Below are 20771 nucleotides of genomic sequence, written 5' to 3'. Positions count from 1 at the left end.
ACCACTCCCGACAAGGAGCATGAAGAACTAAAAATGTTAGCATAAATTCTTTAAATCTATATTGAATAGATAAACCCTAGGATCATTCATGTCAAATTGTCAAGAATAACATACCGGATTCCATTGAAAAATTGATGATAGCTTTAAGATGATGATGGATGACTATGGTCTTCCTCAACCAAAACTCCGAATGCCTTAGTATGATCTCTCTCTAGATAGGATTCAAGAAAGACTGAGACCACAGCCCTAAGGTCTCTTTATAAAGTAGTTCAATTAGGGTTCTCATTAAACCAGACTTCTACCATTAAGTCCATACTCAATTAGGAATCTAGGGCCTTAATTAATTAGATCACATAATAGGGCCCAATCTAATAAAATAACCCAATGTGATAAATTATTAATCCACAGCCCATACTTTAATTAAACATATTATTATTTAAATATGTCTAACAATCTCCCACTTGGGCTATGTCTATGTACCCAATATAATTAAATCACATAAACCTTAAGCGTGCATAAACAGGTTATTTCAATAATATAATTCCCCTTTAATTCAATCTGGTCCATCTCCTGTATTAGCATGGAATCAAGGCATCTTTCGTCACTACCCTTGTAACTAAACCTTCCTTGATCACCAATTCTAATACATTCAATGACATATATCAAGTATGGATGGATAATATGGAAACTACATGCAAAGTGATATGGATCATGCCTGTTTCCAACTGGTCCAAATTCCTTAATGAGATCATTCTAAAAAAAACACTTTATGCGAAACTGCATGCATGATAAACAAGTTCAGATAATAAAACATAAACCATCAACTTTATTTAATATAGAAAATAAACAAAATAAGGTCAAAGAACATCCTCAATAACAAACTCCCACTAAACCGTGGAATCAGAAAAGTGAATAATGCCCATGTGAGCAACATGCTCATGAAAAACTTTAGGTGGTAAACCTTTAGTCAATGGATCTGCCACCTTAGAGTTTGTTCCTATGTGTTCTATCGAATTTTGACCATTATGAACTATTTCTTTAACAACCAGAAACTTCACGTCTACATGCTTTAACTTCGTATTGCTTTTGTTGTTATTAGAATACATCACAACCGACTTATTGTCACAAAATAATTTTAGTGGTCTTTCTATGTCAAACACTATCCGCAGCCCAGTGACAAAATTTCGCAACCATATTCCATGATTGGATGCCTCATAACATGCTATAAACTCCGCAACCATGGTAGAAGAAGCCATAAGTGTTTGTTTAACACTTTTCCAGGATACAGCTCCTCCAGTCAACATGAAGATATAGTCTGAAGTGGATCGTAAAGTCTCTTGACATCCAGCATAATCAGAATCAGAATACCCAATGATCTCAAAAACTTTCGATCTCCGATAAGTGAGCATATAATCTTTTGTTCTCTGTAAATACCTCATAACCTGTTTGGTTGCTTTCCAATGATCCATCCCCGGGTTACTCAAATATCTACCTAACACTCCAACTATGAACACAATATTTGGATGCGTACATACTTGAGCATACATTAGACTTCCAATGGCCGACGCATAGGGAACCTTCTTCATCTCCTTAGTCTCGAGTATGGTCTTGGGTCATTGACCTAAATGAAATTTATCACCTTTAGCGATCGGGGTATCTCCCGGCGCACAGTCTTTCATGTCAAATCTACTCAAGATCTTTTCAATGTAGTTCTTTTGTGACAATCTCAAAATATCTTGAGAACGATCTCGCAGTATTTCAATTCTTAATACAAAAGAAGCATCACCAAGATCTTTCATCTCAAAATTTCTTTTGAGAAATCTCTTAGTATCATGCAATAAACCTACATCATTACTAGCTATGAGTATGTCATCAACATATAACACCAGAAAGATTGATTTACTCCTACTGAACTTGTGATATACACAATCTTCCACAATGTTCACCTCAAAACCAAATGAAGTTATCACTTCATGGAATTTGTGATACCATTGAAGAGAGGCTTGCTTGAGACCGTAGATGGATTTCTTTAATTTACACACCATAGACTTTGAATTGTCAGACACAAAGTTTTCTAGTTGCACCATATAAATCGTCTCATTAATGTTCCTATTGAGAAACGCAGTTTTTACATCCATCTGGTGTAGCTCTAAATCAAAGTGAGCTACCAATGCCATGATTACCCTAAAAGAGTTTTTCGATGAAATCGGAGAGAAAGTCTCTTTGTAATCAATGCCTTCCTTTTGAGTAAAATCTTTGCAACAAGACGAACCTTATATCTTTCGATATTTCCATGTGAATCCCTTTTGGTTTTAAATATCCATTTACAACCTATGGGTTTCACTCCTGATGGCAGTTCGACAAGTCCCCAAACTTCATTGTCTTTCATGGATTTTATTTCCTCTTCCATAACACTTATCTACTTTTGAGAGTTAGAACTTTATAAAACTTGTTGGAAGTTGATTGGATCATCTTCCATTATGCCCACATCATCCTGATGTTCTTGAAGAAACACAATATAATCATCTGGAATTGCACTTCTTCTCTCTCTAGTAGATCTTCTTAGTGGCGTTGGAAAAGAAACTTCAGGTTGTTGAGTTTGAACTTCAGGTTTAACAACGGGGACTTTAATGTTGTCTTGTTCTATAATTGGTTCAATAATGAAGTCAAGAATTGGAGCCTGAACATCATTTATAATCACATGAGGAAAAAAATCAATTCCTCTTCAAAGACAACTTTCCTTATGTTATCTTCCCCCTCAAACTCAACATTCTTAAGAAATCTAGCATTTCCTATCTCAAACAATGATCTAGAAGTGGGATCATAAAACTTGACACCCCAAGAGTACTCAGAATACCCAACAAAATAGCAGCTAATAGTTCTTGAGTCCAATTTTCTTTCATTAGGCCTATAAGGCCTAGCCTCAGCTGGACAACCCCATATTTGAAAATGCCTAATACTAGGCTTCTTTCCTGTTCACAACTCATAAGAGGTTTTGGCTATTGCTTTACTAGGTACCCTATTAAGGATATATGTTGCAGTCTTTAGTACCTCGCCCCAAAGGGATTCTGGTAGAGAATAATGACTAATCATACTTCTTACCATATCCTTTAGTGTTCTATTTTTCCTTTCCGCTACACCGTTCATGTTGGATTTGCCCGACATAGTGTATTACAGGATGATTCCACATTCCTTTAGGTATTTGGCAAAGGGCCCTGGACGTTATTCACCTGATCCATCATATCTACCGTAATATTCACCACTACGATCAGATTTAACAGCCTTAATTTTCTTTTCAAGTTGAAGCTCAACTTCAGCTTTGAAAGACTTGAAAACGTCCAAGGATTGAGACTTCTCATGAATTAAATATAGATACCTATATCTTGAATAGTCGTCTATGAACGTAATAAAATATTGTTGTCCATTCCAAGAGGTCGTAGGGAATGGACCACAAATGTCTGTATGTATTAGTTCTAAGACGTCTGAGCATATGTTGGCACCTAATTTTCTTATGTTTGTCTGTTTTCCCTTAATACATTCCACACAAACGTTGAAGTTACTTAAATCAAGGGAATCAAGAATTCCATCTGACACAAGTCTCTAAATTCTCTATTTAGAGATGTGACCTAAACGCTTGTGCTATTACATAGCAGAATTCTCATTTAATTTACGCTTTGTACCACATGAATTAGATAACAAGATCTTGTTAAATGAAGCAAAAGAATCAAGCATATATAGATTATCAATTAAAGAACTGGTACCAATAAACTTAGAATCTTGAAAAAGACTAATTTTATTATTTTCAAAAGAACAAGAAAAACCAAATTTGTCCAAACTGAAAATAGAAACTAAATTCCGTCTAAATGACTGTACAACAAAAGTCTCATTCAGATCCAAATAACAACCAATTTTTAAAAGTAATCTAAAATTTCTAATAGCTTCAACTGGATTTGCTTTGCCATCGCCGACATAGATGAATCTTTCAGCATCACTTGGTAGTCGGCTCCACAAGCAACCCTGCATTGATATACTGATGTGAGTAGTAGAACCAGAATCTACCCAGCAAGTATCTGTAGGTACAGAAACTAAATTAACTTCAGAACAAACCAAAGTAAGAAGTTTACCCTTCTTTACACGCCATTTGGCATACTTGGGACAATTTTTCTTGAAGTGACCTTTCTTTTTGCAGAAAAAACAAGGATTTTCAGTAGCTTGTTTCTTGTTTTTATTTTGCTGAGATGTCCCTTCTGCAGCATCCACAATTCTCCTTTTCTTCTTATCACAAGAGCCTATTGCCAAATTAGCACTTTCTGTCCTTTCTCTCTTAATCCTATCTTCTTCTTGCACACATTGTGAGATAAGCTCATTAATACTCCATTTATCCTTCTGAGTATTATAGCTTATCTTAAACTGAGTGAATTGTGCAGGAAGAGGGATAAGTACCAGATGCACAAGTAAATTTTCATTTATCTCGATATCAAGTGCCTTTAATACCTTATGTTTCCATTGCCCTTATACCTCATAGAAGTTAAAGAACTTTGGCATTTTTAGCAAAATATTTCTCATTTTTAGCAAAATATTTCTCAATTTGAGCAAAGAACTTATTGGCATTTTCACTTTCCGTGATAGAGCCCCGAAAAGACTTTGGAATGGAGTGCCTAATGATCATCAGACACATGCGATTTGACCATTCTCACTTCTCTATATTAGCCGTATTTGGTTGTTCCTCAGTAGAAATAGGTTTATCGGTCCTTAATGCAAGGTCCAAATCCATACACCCAAGAAGTATCTCTAGGCTTTCTTTCCAAATCTTGAAGTTCGATCCATTCAACTTAGGGATTGAACTTAGATTTCCAGATATTTGAGTAAGACCAACTGAAACAATAAACAACAAAACATATGCTCACAATTAAAACATAACAAAATAATTTCACATATGTGGTGGGCCTCTTTAACAAGATATCTAGCACAATATTGATGTCCATCCTTTGGGCAAAAAACACCAATAAATGGTACTCTCAACGTAGTAATCAAAGTAATGATAATTAACTCTGTAAAAAAAAAAATAGCTTTTCTTTGGACCGACTACTTTTCACATGAGCAATCCTAATAATTGCCACATACTCATTACCACATGCATACCTACAATTTGGCTAAATAATTATCTTCCTTTGGGCCGATAATTATCCGCAATATGCACATCTTATATTTCATAATTAAAACGATCTAGATAATAGAGGCTATTTTGGTAACATATTATTTTTGACCAATTCAATCTAAAATATAAGATACAATAATATAATAATATTATTGTACAAAAAATAAAGGAGGGAGAACACCAAATAGTCTTTTACAAAATTCACTTAATAATTGCATACACATAATACAATTAAAGTAACATAAACATGTGAATATCACAAAAACAATCAAATTGTAGATTTTAATTCACAAACTTATCAATCAAGAACTAAGAACCCTTTTCAAGAATTTCACCAAGTTATTAATCAATAAAACTTAGAAACGTGAGCAAGAAGTTCAATTAGCAATTAATCCAAATAGTTGACAAATTCAATATTATCAAACTATTAAAAAATAAATTCACTAAATTCAATCAGTTTTTTTTTTTTTTTTTTTTTTTAACTAAAAAGTTATGTTAATACTTAATTGATGAATATGAGTTTCAAAAAAAAAAAAACAGCGACAACATTAACTTTTTCATTATTAATCAAATTTAAAATCGAATTCATAAAGTCATCAATTAAGAATTAAAGAAAAAAAAACTGATAATTAAAACCAAGAACCGCTGACAAGACTTTAATCGGTAATTGACTGATGCCTTCGCCCAACGGCAACTCCGTCAGTCATAAACCGAAAGTCTTTATGGATAAAACTTGCAGCAATTAAAGACCTAACTCCTTCGATCGGTCTTTAACTTTTTTCCAGTGGATTTCATCACATTGGTGGACTTTTGTCAAGAACGTTGAACTGAACATCCTTAATTTTGACAATAATAGAACTAAGGTTTTTTTTCTAAAAAAAAAAAACTTTAGGAAACCACGTTCAATCAAAATAATCAACAAAAAAAAATTCACTTTAATCCACCACTAGCACATCATTCATAATCGGTGATGGGTATGTCAAATACCACAGACAAGAATACGGGTTGCAAGAACACATATTGCCAAAGAAAAAAAAATGATCGTCGAGATTTCCATCCTACCGTCGATGAGTTTACAACGCTGCTATAGTAAGCCGACCATTTTTTTAAAAAAAATTCTTTAAATTCTACCAAAATTTAATCAACAATGCCAATGGAAAATGCATAAACTAACAATCCAACATGAAATTCATGCTTTGATACCACTTGTTATCATAAATTCTTTAAATATATATTGAATAGATAAACCCTAGGATCATTCATGTCAAATTGTCAAGAATAACATACTAGATTCAATTGAAAAATTGATGATAGCTGATGGATGATAGATGGGATTCAAGAAAGATTGGATGTTTATTGTTTTGGTATATCGGGAACCATAGTCCTAAGATCTCTTTATATACTAGTTCAATTAGAGTTCCCATTAAACTCTAATTAACTAGGAATGGACTGCCATTAAGTCCATACTCAATTAAGAATCTAGGATCTTAATTAATTAGATCACATAATAGGATCCAATCTAATAAAATAACCTAATGTGATAAATTATTAATCCACATACATAGTTCATACTTTAATTAAACATATTATTATTTAAATATGTCTAACAAAAAAACTCTTGATCCTCGAAAGATTTACACGTAACACGATGCGATCGACCATTTTGAATATGACAAACATGAGAAAAAACGATAACCTCAAACTCACTGTCCTGTTTCTTATCCTCCACGATAAAAAAAAGTTTTAAAAAAATATCAACAACATCATTCAATATAACTCAACATTCATTAATATGTATTCTTTTCCTTTTAATTGAAAATAAAAATTCTCATACTAAGATAAATTAAGAGAGAGAGAGAGAAGTAAACCATCCAATCAAAAGTTAAAATGTAATTATATTATGTTTTTTTTTTTTTTGAAAATTTTCGTTTTTTTGTCAAAAAAAATATTAATTAATCTTATCATACGTTATTATTTATTTGTTTATTTTGTGCCATTGGCTTGTCGTATTAGATAATTTGACACGGTGAGATGTAGAATCATTCAATTATGGAATACGTTGTTGAGATATTTTTCCAATAAATGCCCCATCATTTCGTCTGCCATTTTCATTTCTTTAAGATTATTATTATTTATATATATATTATCTCCATATTTTTTGTCACTACCATAATTTTATTTTTTATATTTTAATTTTAATACAATTTTAATTTTATTTCCAATTCTTTCCACCATCTTTATTATATTTTATAATTTAGTCTTATCAATAATAGGGGTGATAGGTTATGATTGATATCATTTACATGTGTTTCCACGTAGATTTAAGTGTCAAATTAAAACCATTGAAAATATGACAACCTCAAATTTATAGAAATAGCAATGAGAATATCGATAAGATGTGGATGTAGCTTCTTGATAAGTTATTAATAAAATTCAAATATATATATATAAATTTTAGGCTTTTCAAACAAATTAACATTTTTAGTATTTATACCATATATACATTAATAACATTTTGTTGATCATATATTTATTATATTTAATAGTTTTTTTACGTTATAATAGAAATACCGATTCACCTCTCATATCGTTATCAAGTCCATAAAATTATAGAAATATCGACATGTCTACAAAAATTTAATACAATGCATAACGTATGTTTATAATTTTTTGTATATACCTAAAAATTGTCACATTCATCTTGAAATTATAAAGTTTATTTTTAATCAAAATTAGTTTGATATCCGGGGGGACGAAAAAGCCTTCCCCATCCCTGTCCCCACGAATTTTCTCATGGGGAATGGCGCGGGGATTGGGTTCCCCGCAGGAAAAATTTCCCACCTTTATTTTTCTCTAATATTTTTTTTTTAATTTCAATTAAATATATTTTTTTACAATTCTTTAAACATTTTCAATGGAATTTTCATTTAAATGAAATATTATCAATTTTACTAATTAAAACAATAATACACATGCAATTTAAAAAATATAATTAAAATGCTAAATTCTCATGATTTGTAAAAATTAAAATTTAACCTTTAGAGCATCCTATTTTAAGTATTACAACATCTAAAGAATTAAAGTATAAAAATATTGAATTTAAATAATTAAAACATCCATAATTATCTTAATAAAGTCTACAATATTAATATATATATATATATATATATATATATATATTAAAAATTTATAATTTATATACAAAGTCGGGACGGGGGAATGGGGCAGGATCGGGGTCGAGACCTATTCCCCGTCCCCGGCCCCGAATTGTAAATGAAAAAAAAAATTTCCCACTCCTTCCCCCATTCCCTGTGTATTCGGAGATTCCCCGACTCTACGAATTTTTTGGACATCTCTCTATACTCGCTTTGAAATGAGCTATTCTTAGTGTCATTGGCAAAATCATTAACCTGTGTATCACATTATGGTTTCCTCCTTTAAAATCTAAATCTTTGTATGCATGACGAAATCATAATTAGTAGTCTTGTACAAAATTCAACTAATAATTACTAATTAGTATCTTCATATTCCAAATCAATACAATTCCTAATTCTCCTTGTTAATACTCAATCAATTATCTCAATTCATTCCACACAAAGTTGAATATTGATTTGATAAAAAAATAAATTGTTATGTATGTTTTATTTTAAAAGTTTTGTGATCTAATCTCTCACACGCTTTTAAATTATTTTACAATATCTCCACTTTTATTTATCTTTTTTACTTTCGCTTTTTTCTTTCTTTTTGCCTTTTTTTCCCCCCTTTTTAGAGTATATTATAAACAGTAAAAAGAACAAAATTACGAAAGTTGCTACGACGTATTATTGTGACACCCTGTACAAGAGTTCTTCAATCCAAACGTTAAGTTTATACTATATTTTAGTTCCAAAATCATAATTAAAAAATATATTTTGGTTAAGTAACTTTTGCACTCATAATACATTTGAATTCATATAATTTTTAGACATTAATATATGACGTTCTAATTTTACAACAAAAGCCATGATTATAAAGTATTGGTATAAAATAAAACATTATAATATAACTACTAAAATAGAAGAAGATAAAGTAAAATTGAAATAAAATATGGGTAATACATTATCATGAGATTTTTGTTCCCAACAAAATATCTAAATGCACCTTTTTTCAGTTTGTTCCTTAAAGGGAAAATATAATATCATTAAAATGTCATCATCAATTATATATGCTTTCTTATCTTCTTTTAAATATATATCTTTTAAATAATTTAATGATAATCCCTTTTGATCGAATCCTAACAAAATGAATACTATACTTTTATATCCAAAACGTTGTTTAAAAACAAAATGTTAAAATATATTGTGTTTGATCTGACTGTGTACTTTAGAGTTGATTAAATTTTAGTTCTTATACCATTTAATATCTTATTTTAGTTCGTATATATTCAATAAATCTTAAATTGATTCTCTCAAAATTAATTTGTACAAAATTTATAATCTTCATGTAAAGAAATATAATATGAGAATATATTTCTAAAATTTATAATAAAAATGCTATTGAATAAAAGTAACAAAAATAGTAATATGGACTAAATTTAAGACTTATCAAGAATATATTGATAGAAATTAAACACTTGAAAATACATAAACTAAAATTGAACAACGAGAAGAAAGTATCTGCAACAATAAGTTTTATTACGGGACAGCTCATGATCTTCATATCAATCTATTCTGCACCTCTGCATCTAGCATTTTCATAGTGGATCATGTCTTTCAAGTTGCACATTGCTTTCCGCCACATCGTTTTAAACAAAGTTTTACCATAACCTTTAATTTCTTGGAACTGGTATGTAATTGATTCATTTATGGAATCATGTATAGTCATTGGGTTAGTTGGTCCATAGTAATCTATACTCATGAATGGGCAGTTTTGAAAAAGTCTTAGCAATACTTCAATTTATTTAAACTAATATTTTATTGTAGATATTGGATCAATAACTTTTCTTTTTGTATGAGTGTAATATTTATTTGTCCATATATAGACATTTTCTATATAATATATATAGAGAGTTTTTTTTAAAAAAAATTCTATAAAATCAATTAAGAAATAATTAATTACGAATAATTAAAAATCTCTATTTTTCAATTTCTTTATAGAATGGATTCACAAGTTTCACACTTCTTCGAGTAACCTAGACTCATAAGAAATCATTTCAAAATTTTAATTTATTGAAAATTTCCTATCTCAATATTATTATTTGACCAAAGTTTTGTAGAATTTATTATATTTTATTATCATAAATAAACGTATATACAACATCAACTAGATAGATCCAAAATAAAAAAAAAATTTCACAAAAAAAGAAATAAAACAATAAAAATACATAATAACAATGCATACATATCAACATTTTCTACCTAGTTTATTTAACTTAAGAGACTCAAATAATCTTTCCCTAAAATAAAGTGAAAAAGATGTATGAATTGTTACTTTGATTTACAATTATTCATTACAGACAAACACAAAATACGAAAAAATGATGTGAAAAGAAATACATAATATGTTACATATGTAACTTTATTCTTTATTAGTCAAATTCGGGTAGATATTTAAATTGATATCTTCCATTATGGATTAACTCCTATCTACCCCCAAGTATATAGAGTAGATGCATCATCTGAAATATAAATAAATAAATCCTACCGGGGATTAGACTAGTTTCGGAGATGTTAAACTATCTTGTATGAGGCCAAAGTCAAATAGATCTAGATTAAATGATTGTTTCTAATATAAGACGGAGATCACCTAGTACGGAAGTGCCCATCCCATTGAACTTGTCTGCTCCAAATTCGGCTTCTAAGAGTGGGGAACCCAATCCTATCTCAATGTAGGCAAGATCAACCAGCATGAAGGAATTCTAAATAGAGATCTAGTGAACAAAAGCGGATCGCTCCAAATTTCATTGAGAAAGAACACAAACAATTACAGTCTAAACGAATAGATTATGCATAAACAATAAATTACAAGCATGCTTCTTTAATTGAACAAGGGATAGAGTATGCAAACCTTTGAAGAACTATTTCTTCAAGTATCCCTCAATCGTTCAGAAACTCGTTCAACAGCATGAACTCGAATGCAACGATCAGAATAACCAAGAACACAATGGAAGAATCCTCAATCACTATCGAGTGCAACTTGATCCTCAACCCTCGAACGAGACAAGAACACCACCACAAGAGTTACCTTAGTATTCTCGGTGTGAGAATCCAGGAGTTGTGGACTCTATGTGACTTTAGATAGAGAAATGAAGGAGGTAAACGATTGAGTAGACGATCGAGTAAGTGGGAGAATGAAGAATTCTATCATATAGACTTGATACTCGATCGTGTAGTAAGAAGAAACCTATCGTATAGACTTGCTACTTAATCGTGTAGTAACGAGTAACTATCACATAGTAAACTCGATACTTGATCGTTTAGGCTATGAGATACTATTGTTTAGTAAAACTCTTTTACTCGATTGTTTTTCTTTTTGTGAAATGATACAATAATGAATCATCAACCTCTGATTTTGGAAAACCATTTTCTTTTTTATCTCACAGTTACCGTAACCATGCATAACCTCCCATTCAAGTCGGTTATTAAAGAAAAAGAATAATTAATTATCACATAATTAATATATTGTAAATAAATATAATAACCAACTTTTCATATTATATTTATAACCTATAGTTTTAATATTTCATCATATGAAATATATAAACCATAGTTCTTTTTCTATTTCATGGTATTTAATATAAACCATATTTATATTAATTACTCTAATTAATAATGTATCAAATACATCATATCAATTATATCACATATAATTGAATCAATTTAATTATATCATATATAATTAAATTTCATCTGGTTAATTTGAACACTTCAGACTAACCCAAAATCTAATTCTCAACTTGAACCCATTGAGCTACCAAGGGTGTTGGACAGGTACCAGCACGCAGCGGATGCGACGAGAATCGAAAGCACTCTAATTGATTAATTTTGGCAGAAACGAAAACATGTTTAAACAAAATTTAATGGGTTTCAAAACATACCTTTGAAGAACCGTTGAAATCTTGATTTTCAACTGCTAATTCCTCCAAATCTTTGTGCATATCACTACAAGATCTTCTCTACTATTCTCTTAGTGCTCTACATTGAGTTGTGGGACTCAAAATAAGTTGGAATCAAAGGGAACTTGGAGAATGCTCACTGCAACAACCCAATGAAGAACACATTCTTCAACCAAATTTTCAGCTAAAATTCTATCGGTTCAATCACCTTAACTTCACTCCAATCTCTTTAATATTTTGCAGACTATTATGCAAAGAGTTTTTCTCCATGGGATGCAGCTCATGCTTGGAGTTATTGAAGGTTGAAGATGTTGGGTTCTTTGTGAACTAGTTGAAGATGAAGATGAAAAATCCAATTTTTCATTTTTGTTTTTCTATTTTCAAAATCTAATTTTGATTTTAAAATCATATTTTATTTCTAAAATCAAAATTTATTAATTTTACAAATTAATTTTCTGATAAAATTAAATAATTCTAATTAATTTAATATCAATACTAAATTAATTTTTACACAAATTCATCTTCATATATTTAAATCATATTTAAATATATAATCTCCAATTCTGTTTGATTCTAATTTAAACGTTTCAAATTAACTTATCACGCTACTCTAGAGCTAATCCATTTTCGAGCTAGTAGGGGGACCTCGTGGACCTACAGTTCATGGGCTCTAACGATCCGAGATCAATTGGCTAAACTCATTAGACCAATCTAACCCCTATTCGTTAACTAATGGGTCACTCCACTAAAGTCCATAGTTGAACTCCCCTCACTGTAGATATATTATGTCCACTCGATATAACCATGATTAGTAAATCAAGCCTTCACAGGTTGTCGCAATAACGGTTGAGTCAAATCTCTGTTTTACCTTCGAAATTACCTCTTGTTCCTTAAGTCCCCACTGATCCCCTAATGAACAATTCTTTGTTGATCCAATCAACAAAACTAAGTCCCTCTTGGGCCAATGAGAGGGCGGGATCCCTTGTTTAAGACCCAAAATCAGCACTTAAGGGAACAACCTCTCTACTATCCCTAAAAGCGAGTAGGAGTGAATTCCGTCTGGCACCTTATATCCCCAGCTATCTATCCAGTCTTACCCCTGAAATGAGAGGTTTATTGAGCCGACATTGTTGAGCCAACCCTCACCTATACAAATCTAAGGATAATTCCAAATAAATAGGAGTTCATAGTTAGCTCAGGATTAAGGTCAAGTTACCTAGGTCATCGCTTTGAAATAGTCAGTCTTAAACAGTAAACAACTTTATAAAGTAAGAGTGACTGACTTCGTGGTTCGATCTTGTACAAACCCTTTTGCATAAAGACACCCCTACTCCTCATGTCCCAATATGAACGAATTAGGATCACTTCGTTTGTAGCACTTTACAACACTTGTAACATCTATAAAGCGGGTTGTATCCATAGTGTCACAAGGATAAGGTATCCCTCTTTTATCCATCTACTACAGATCATTTAGGTTATTACTTAAAGCATGATCAACTTGTATGTCTCCCCATACATGTTTAGGTTACATAATATAACCATGGATCTTCGTTTATTGAATGGAGTAAATGCTTATAAAATAACACTTATTTTATTAATAACAATATGTTTACAGAGTGTTTACAAAGTACGAGACTATCAGGAGAATTAGGACACCAATCCCAACACAACACTCACGCCTCTCTCGCATCAAGTTGACCGACCCCTCCACATAGTGATTCTATCAATCATGTACGTATGAGGGCCCTCCATTCTGATTGGTATATCATGAAAAAAGAAAACCATTCACACCAGGCGCACAATGTATTCCCTTGTCTAGATGTTCGCCTTTCTCAATCTTCGCAGAAGATTATTCCACTTCAACCAAGATCTCTTTTTTGTTGCCCACATCTGTAAAAAGATCCATACAGCATAGAGCTTGGTAAGCTTGAACTTGGTCAAGATTCGAACCACCACCAGACTGTAAACTAGTCGTTGAGTGACGTAATGGTTTTTTCGGCTTATGAAGGATTGACTGAAGTCATTTTCTCTACCACTTAGGTGAGGTAAGCTATATTAACCTCTGTCGGGTGGCGAGCAAGTGAATATGATCCTGCCCTCCATCAACTTGTGTGTGTGAGCTTCGCTCCAACTAGCTCTACACCGCCGCCAATCACTTTCGCTCTACCATATTCATAGATTCATTTTTTAGGAACCAAAATGATATTTTTGCTCAAATTAAATAAAAATAAATAATGTGTATTTATTATTATCATTTTATAGAAAAAAATAGAGAGAGAGAGAAAACTACATGGTTGTTTTTAAATATAGAATTTTTTTAAAAAATATTTTTAAATAAAGCAAATTTAGTTGTCTATTAGTGATAGATGGTGTTAGTGTCACTTCTATCAATGTCTATCACTATCAATCACTAATAAATAGTAACATTTTGTTATATTTGAAAATATTTCTAGCAACGTTATCACATTAGACAATTACCCAAAACTATATGTATTTTAATCCTTGATTTATTTCAGGATAATATATTTTCCTATGTCAAAATCCCTATTCATGGAAATTATTCCTTACTTGCTTTTGGAAAGAATATAATTGCTTCATTAAGAAAAAAAATATAATTGCCTTTTCAAACAAATTTTTATGTCACTTTGTTGTACGAAATTAAAGTGAAAAAAAAAAACGGAAGTACCAAAAAAACAAATATTAATTTATATTTTTAAACTTTAGAGGTTTTACCAATTTAAACTCTAAACTAATAATAATATTAATTTAAACCCTTAAATTTGATAATTGTATCATGTTAAGGGTTTAAATTGATATAAATATTAGTTTTGGATTTAAATTGTTACAACTCCCAAGGTTCAAGGTTTAAATTGATACAATCTCCAAAGTTGAGGGTTTAAATTGATATAATCATTAATTTAGGATTTAAATTAATACAATTCCAAAAGTTCATAGTATAAATTGATATTTCTTAATAAATAAATAAATAAATGAAAATGAAAATGAAACGAAAAGTCAAAGAATTTTTTTTAAAATTTAAAGACGTGACTAAACAAATAACTTCTATCGTTCTCTCGAAAATTGTTCAAAACAAAAATAGGTTGAATCGAGATTTACAATTAATCATATGGTTATTTTAAATTAACCAATAATGATTCAATAAAAAAAAATATTATAACTATTGAAGCCAAATTCTGGATGGTAGAAAGCACATTTAAGCTTTTCATATGACAACAATGATGAATTTGTAATTCAGAGAAGATATGATCTGCAAAACAAGAAAAAACAAGTCATTTGTGTGGTACTTGCCATAATGCCTAAGTCAGTAGGAGACTTCTCGTTGTAGTAAGAGGTTTTAGGGATAAGAATAGATGTACTTCTTCTGGATTCATAATGATGTATTTATAGAAAAATTATGATAAAAGATATCTAGATAAGGATTTTTTAGTCATAGTAGGTTAATTGTTGAGCCAAATGGATCATGACATACACTTTTATGCCTTCATCAAATTGGAAGGTCGAGCTCGAGCTTGCTCGAAGCCAAAAACAGTAGTTTTGGTGACTCAAACTCTTCTCTTCCTAAGACCCAAATGAGTTGGAGCATGTCCCATTCATCAAATTGGGAGAGTTAGTCTTGGCCTCGACAAGACTAAACAGGTCAGTTTGGGTCTTGGCTCAAACTCTCTTCATCCCATGTTTGATTAGACCCTAGGGGTGTAGTTTCTTACTCAGAGTTTCACTATTTTCTTGATCGAATAATTTGTGAACTCAATAAAATTGATTATGCTCTCTGGTCTAAATCTATCCATAACAATAATAATACAAATTAAAAATCACAAAGATTTTTTTCAATTCAATACCATATGTTGGTTAAAGGATTCAAAACTTTAACCTTTTGGCCGAAGATAAATCATATCAAGTTATATATCATCTTATGAGATTTTTTTAAAGAAATTTAAATTAGAAGCAATTGTATATATTGAAAGTTCTATTCCCTAGATTAACCCAATACCAATGTACTTTGAATCTAGAAAAGGGTGCTGAAATCTTTTAAAATTAGAATTAAAGCAACCCCATTGCTTGGGAGGCATCGTAATTTAAAATAATCATATTGATTTAACAATTTAATTGATTGCTAATAACTAAATTAATATATATTAGAATAGTATACCATATTAAAAAGGGACAATAAGAAAAATCTAAAGTTTCTTTTATTTTATATAATATAGATATAGATATTTTCCTTCTTATAATCTGTTGTCTCTTCTTCAAAATTACAATATAATATTTTTTTTGAACAAATTGCAAAAACCACCTTAAACTATGATAATAATGACAAGTACATTCTCAAACTTTTAATTATAAAAATTGAGCCTTTCAACATGTGTAAATGTTAAAATTAGAATCTCAAACCTATAATACTCATAGAAATTAGACCACCAAATGATAAAAATTGAACTCACAAACTTATACAATTATTACAATTTCTACAACTATGCAAATTTAAGGGTCCAATTTTAACACTTACATAAGTTGAGAGCTCATTTTTTACCATTAAAATTTTGAGAGTATAATTACGATTACCACTATTAGGGGTGATTTTTACAAATTAATCTAAAAATATAAAAAACTTCAAAAATGAAATCTTCTTAATGGACAAATATATCATTTTCTTATCAAATCCAAATGTTCAATTTCTTCACTTCAAACCACATAGTTATGATCACCTTGGTCGTTCCCTACCATTTGAATCATGCAGAGATATCTTTCTATAAATAAATAAAGTTTGAAAATAAAATCTTATTGAAATTATCCATACCAAATCATCCATTAAATGGTAAAGAAACAAATGGCTTTAAAATGACTTCAATCCCACCAACGGTTGATGATACTTGATTTACAATCTTAAAACCACAATTTAATTTAATCAAATTGGTAACAAAAGTTAATTTAAGCAAAATTTCTCAAGAACCAGTATTCAGAAATTCATGACATAGCTAACAAAAATTCAATAATTGACACGTCCTTCTTTACTTAAAATCAATCCTCATACCCTGTTATACTAAAACAAACAATAATAATAAGAAAAAATTGCACTTATTTTTTTAAAAAAATTTTTTGTAAAAAAATAATTGAAGACTCCTGAGTAATCTTCACCAAAAAGCCATTAGCAGTGAAGTGCGGATTGCAATACGGCAAAGTTCTATCACAATTTCACAACAAAAAGACAGCATTAACGACGAGGGCTATACAATCCATTCACCTACAGTAAAAAACTTGCGATTAAAGCTATATTTATTATATACAGCTCAATAACTAGTAACCAAGTGGAAAGCTTTAGCAACAAAATAGCCAACCAACTTGCACAATCAAGCTGATCAACCTTACCAAAGATATCCGATTTGATTGGTCATGTATCCTACTGCTTGAGAACCCTTTCAATGGCAGCAATGTAGAAATCTTTTGGCATGGTACCGATAACGCTATCACATTTCTCCCCGTTCTTGAACAGCATAACCACAGGAACAGCTTTAATTTCGTAGTCTTCAGCTATTTGCATGTCGGTGTCGGTGTTGAGTACAAAGCATTTGAGCTTCCCTTCATATTCAGCAGCTAGCTCATCGATAACTCGATGCACCATTCTACATGGTCCACACCAACTAGCATAAAATTCAACCAGGACAGTGGTTCCGCTCTCTAGAATCATTTTATTCCACGAGTCTTTAGTAACTACCTCAGCTGTGTATGACAATAGCAAGATTATTCAGAAATGCATTCTGGGAATGGAGGTCCAATTTTTTTTAGTTCAACACATGCGAATGGGAGGATTTGAACCTTAACCTCTTCATCGAGGGTATATAGGTCTAAACCAGTTGAACTATGCTCAAATTGGTTGATTGAAGTCCAAATCAGTACACAAATTTTATCAATTAAACACTGGACTCCAATGAGGATCAAAATTTTTAATACTAAGGTTTTCGCATAATTACAAGACAGCAATCTATTACTGATACCGTATGTGAACATACTTTATCAATTACTAATTTCCATAGTATGCAGTAAGGTTTAACGGCTTGCAAATAATGTACTTGATAAAGAAGGCATTGCACCAAGGAGGATGGATAACTTTTAATGATGCAAAAAGTATAAGACTGTCATAATAATCTATGGCACAGGCAAATGTTTCCTGAAATAATTCAGCTTAACCTTTTTCTTCCTTTTGTAACAAAATAAGAGAACTGAAGAGGTTGATATCGTGTATATGTAAATTATTTATTTTTTAAAAGATGGTATACTGCATGCATACTTTGGACAAGAAAAGAGATGAATACTAATATACATCAGCTGGAAAACATCATTCAAAAACAAAGGTTCACTTGGTTAAGTTTATGTTTCAGTTATAAGTTAGAATGATGAGGAACATACAACAAAACCATATATATATTAAGTACAAAAATACCATAAATGAAAAATGACCAAGAATCTATGTACCGTCATTTCAACAAGATGTGAGCCAGAAAGTCAGTAAAGGCACCCTTGCCTTGTCAGATCAGAACAAACAAGAATAAAGATTTACTCTATAAACTTGGAAGTTAAATGCACGTACAGTAACAATTAAGAAAAGAACAAACTCAAAGCGAGAAAGATCTCTGTGAGGTCACCAATAGTCAAAACATACAAAAGGAAGGGCAATTCGAGAATTACGTACACTAGTGTACCGGGCACTGTGTAAGGGGGGTAGTTGAACGGGAAGTTACTGGGAGGCTTATTTAGTTTGGGGAGCCTTGGGTAGTAGGGGATGTGTGTATTTTGGAATCTGACTTGTGTATTGGAGAGAACCAGCTCTCTCGAATAGCTGGAAACTTCTGTATTTTGAGTGATCTTGGCTGGTGAATGCATATTGTACCTAGAGGCATTTTTGTATTCTATTATTGTTGTTTATTCTTGCAGGAAAGGTATTCGGATACCTAACAATCTCATTCAAAATTACTCACTCTTGAAAGCTGATGAAAGGAGTTACCATGCCTGACAAGCTCAACTTAAATCATATGCAAGTGCAAGTGCAGTTTCTAAGCACTAAGCAGGTACAAGATATGATTTAACTTGGATCTAAGGGAAGTTCTATGTGTAAATAACAGACATCAGATTGCTATGAAATATAGTCGTCCATGTCCTGTTTCTATTTAAATCTTCAACCATGGTATGATTGAAAACCCTAATAATCCAATAGTTAATCCTTCCCTATCCAGCAGTTACCAAGAAGTAGCACTTTGCAGATTTTCTCTTGATAAAATCATCAAAATAACACCAAGTCAAAAACAGGCAAAGACGTTCAAAGATTGAAACACTAAAAAATAGGAACAAATCAAATGTTCTCTTAATACATTGAACAGATCTTGAAATTCTTCTATTTCAGGAATGTGCAGCATTCCAGCTAGCCATTACACCGCAAAGTTAAGATTGGATCTCGAATTAACACGAGCATTGGCAACATTACTTTAATTATCAGTAAACTAACAAAACAAAACACATGATAAGATTGTATTTGAATTCAATCATCTAATATGTAAACAAAGTCAATCTCGCTCAGTCATTTAAATTTCCATCCACAATTAAATTCCTCCAATATATAGAGCGCAATAATTACACTACATCCAAAATAAGAAAATCGCAACAAATCAAGATCTCATATCTAGAACGTAACAAAACCTACAGTAAGTCATGTTTAGAGCAGAAAATTAAAGAAATATACCAAATCGAGGAGTGTAACATGCAAAGTAAACAAATAGAAAAAGCGGAGAGATGTGGAAAACCTTTAGGTTGACTGATGCATTGGACGTTGAGAGTGAGAGAAGCATTTCGAGGCTTAAGGCGGCGATTGAGACGCAGACTGGAAGGAGGAGAGAAAAGGCGAAGGGAATTGAGGTTAGAATGAGGAGAAATCCGATTGGGAAGAGTTTGAGGAGTAGAGAAAGAGAAGGAGGCGGCCATGGTCAAGAGAGAAGAAGATTTGAAATGGAAAATGGCATAAGGAAGAAGATGAAGATGAAGATGGATGGAGAATTTCAGTGGGCGCAGCCGCAGAACGCGATAGACGGAACGGAAGTGGAGATTTGAAGATGCGTTTTTATTTATTTATGAAACGTGAGAGTTCGCTGAAAGCGATGGGCGCCTTCCACAAACAAGACTCCGAGTGAAGATATTTTTTTCAACTAAACATGTGATTCTTATAAACATTGATTAAAAAAATAGGAAAAAGCAAAGTTTTACGGTAAAAAATAACTATACATCAATTTTATTAATTTATTTTGTCAATTATACATATGTAAGAATAGGTAGATGGATTTCCGAATGTAATCTTAATAATAATTAAAAAATGTCTAAGTTAATTTACTTATTAGAATTCTGGAATTTAATTGATATAATTGTAATATTATATGAATAAAATTTAAAAGAGGGTATAAAGTGTTAAAATTGTGAAAGTTGAGGGTTTAAATTGATTCAACCCTTAATGTTTAG

The 20771-nt window shown here is 31.3% G+C and overlaps 1 protein-coding gene across 1 annotated transcript; it reads right to left on the bottom strand.

Annotated features, from left to right (window-relative positions):
• Positions 1-17398: 17398 nt before the first annotated feature.
• ATHM3 (Thioredoxin superfamily protein) lies at positions 17399-20458 on the bottom strand. The gene is made up of 2 exons (XM_039031430.2): positions 20066-20458; positions 17399-17990 (listed from the first exon to the last, which is right to left on the bottom strand). Exons 1-2 carry the CDS (start codon positions 20241-20243, stop codon positions 17671-17673), a joined length of 498 nt encoding a protein of 165 aa, XP_038887358.1. The 5' UTR covers positions 20244-20458; the 3' UTR covers positions 17399-17670.
• Positions 20459-20771: the final 313 nt, after the last annotated feature.

This window comes from Benincasa hispida, chromosome 5, assembly GCF_027475165.1.
Source record: "Benincasa hispida cultivar pf3 chromosome 5, pf3_genome.v1.1, whole genome shotgun sequence".
Classification (NCBI taxonomy): Eukaryota; Viridiplantae; Streptophyta; class Magnoliopsida; order Cucurbitales; family Cucurbitaceae; genus Benincasa; species Benincasa hispida.
This window is presented reverse-complemented; position numbering and strand designations above follow the sequence as displayed.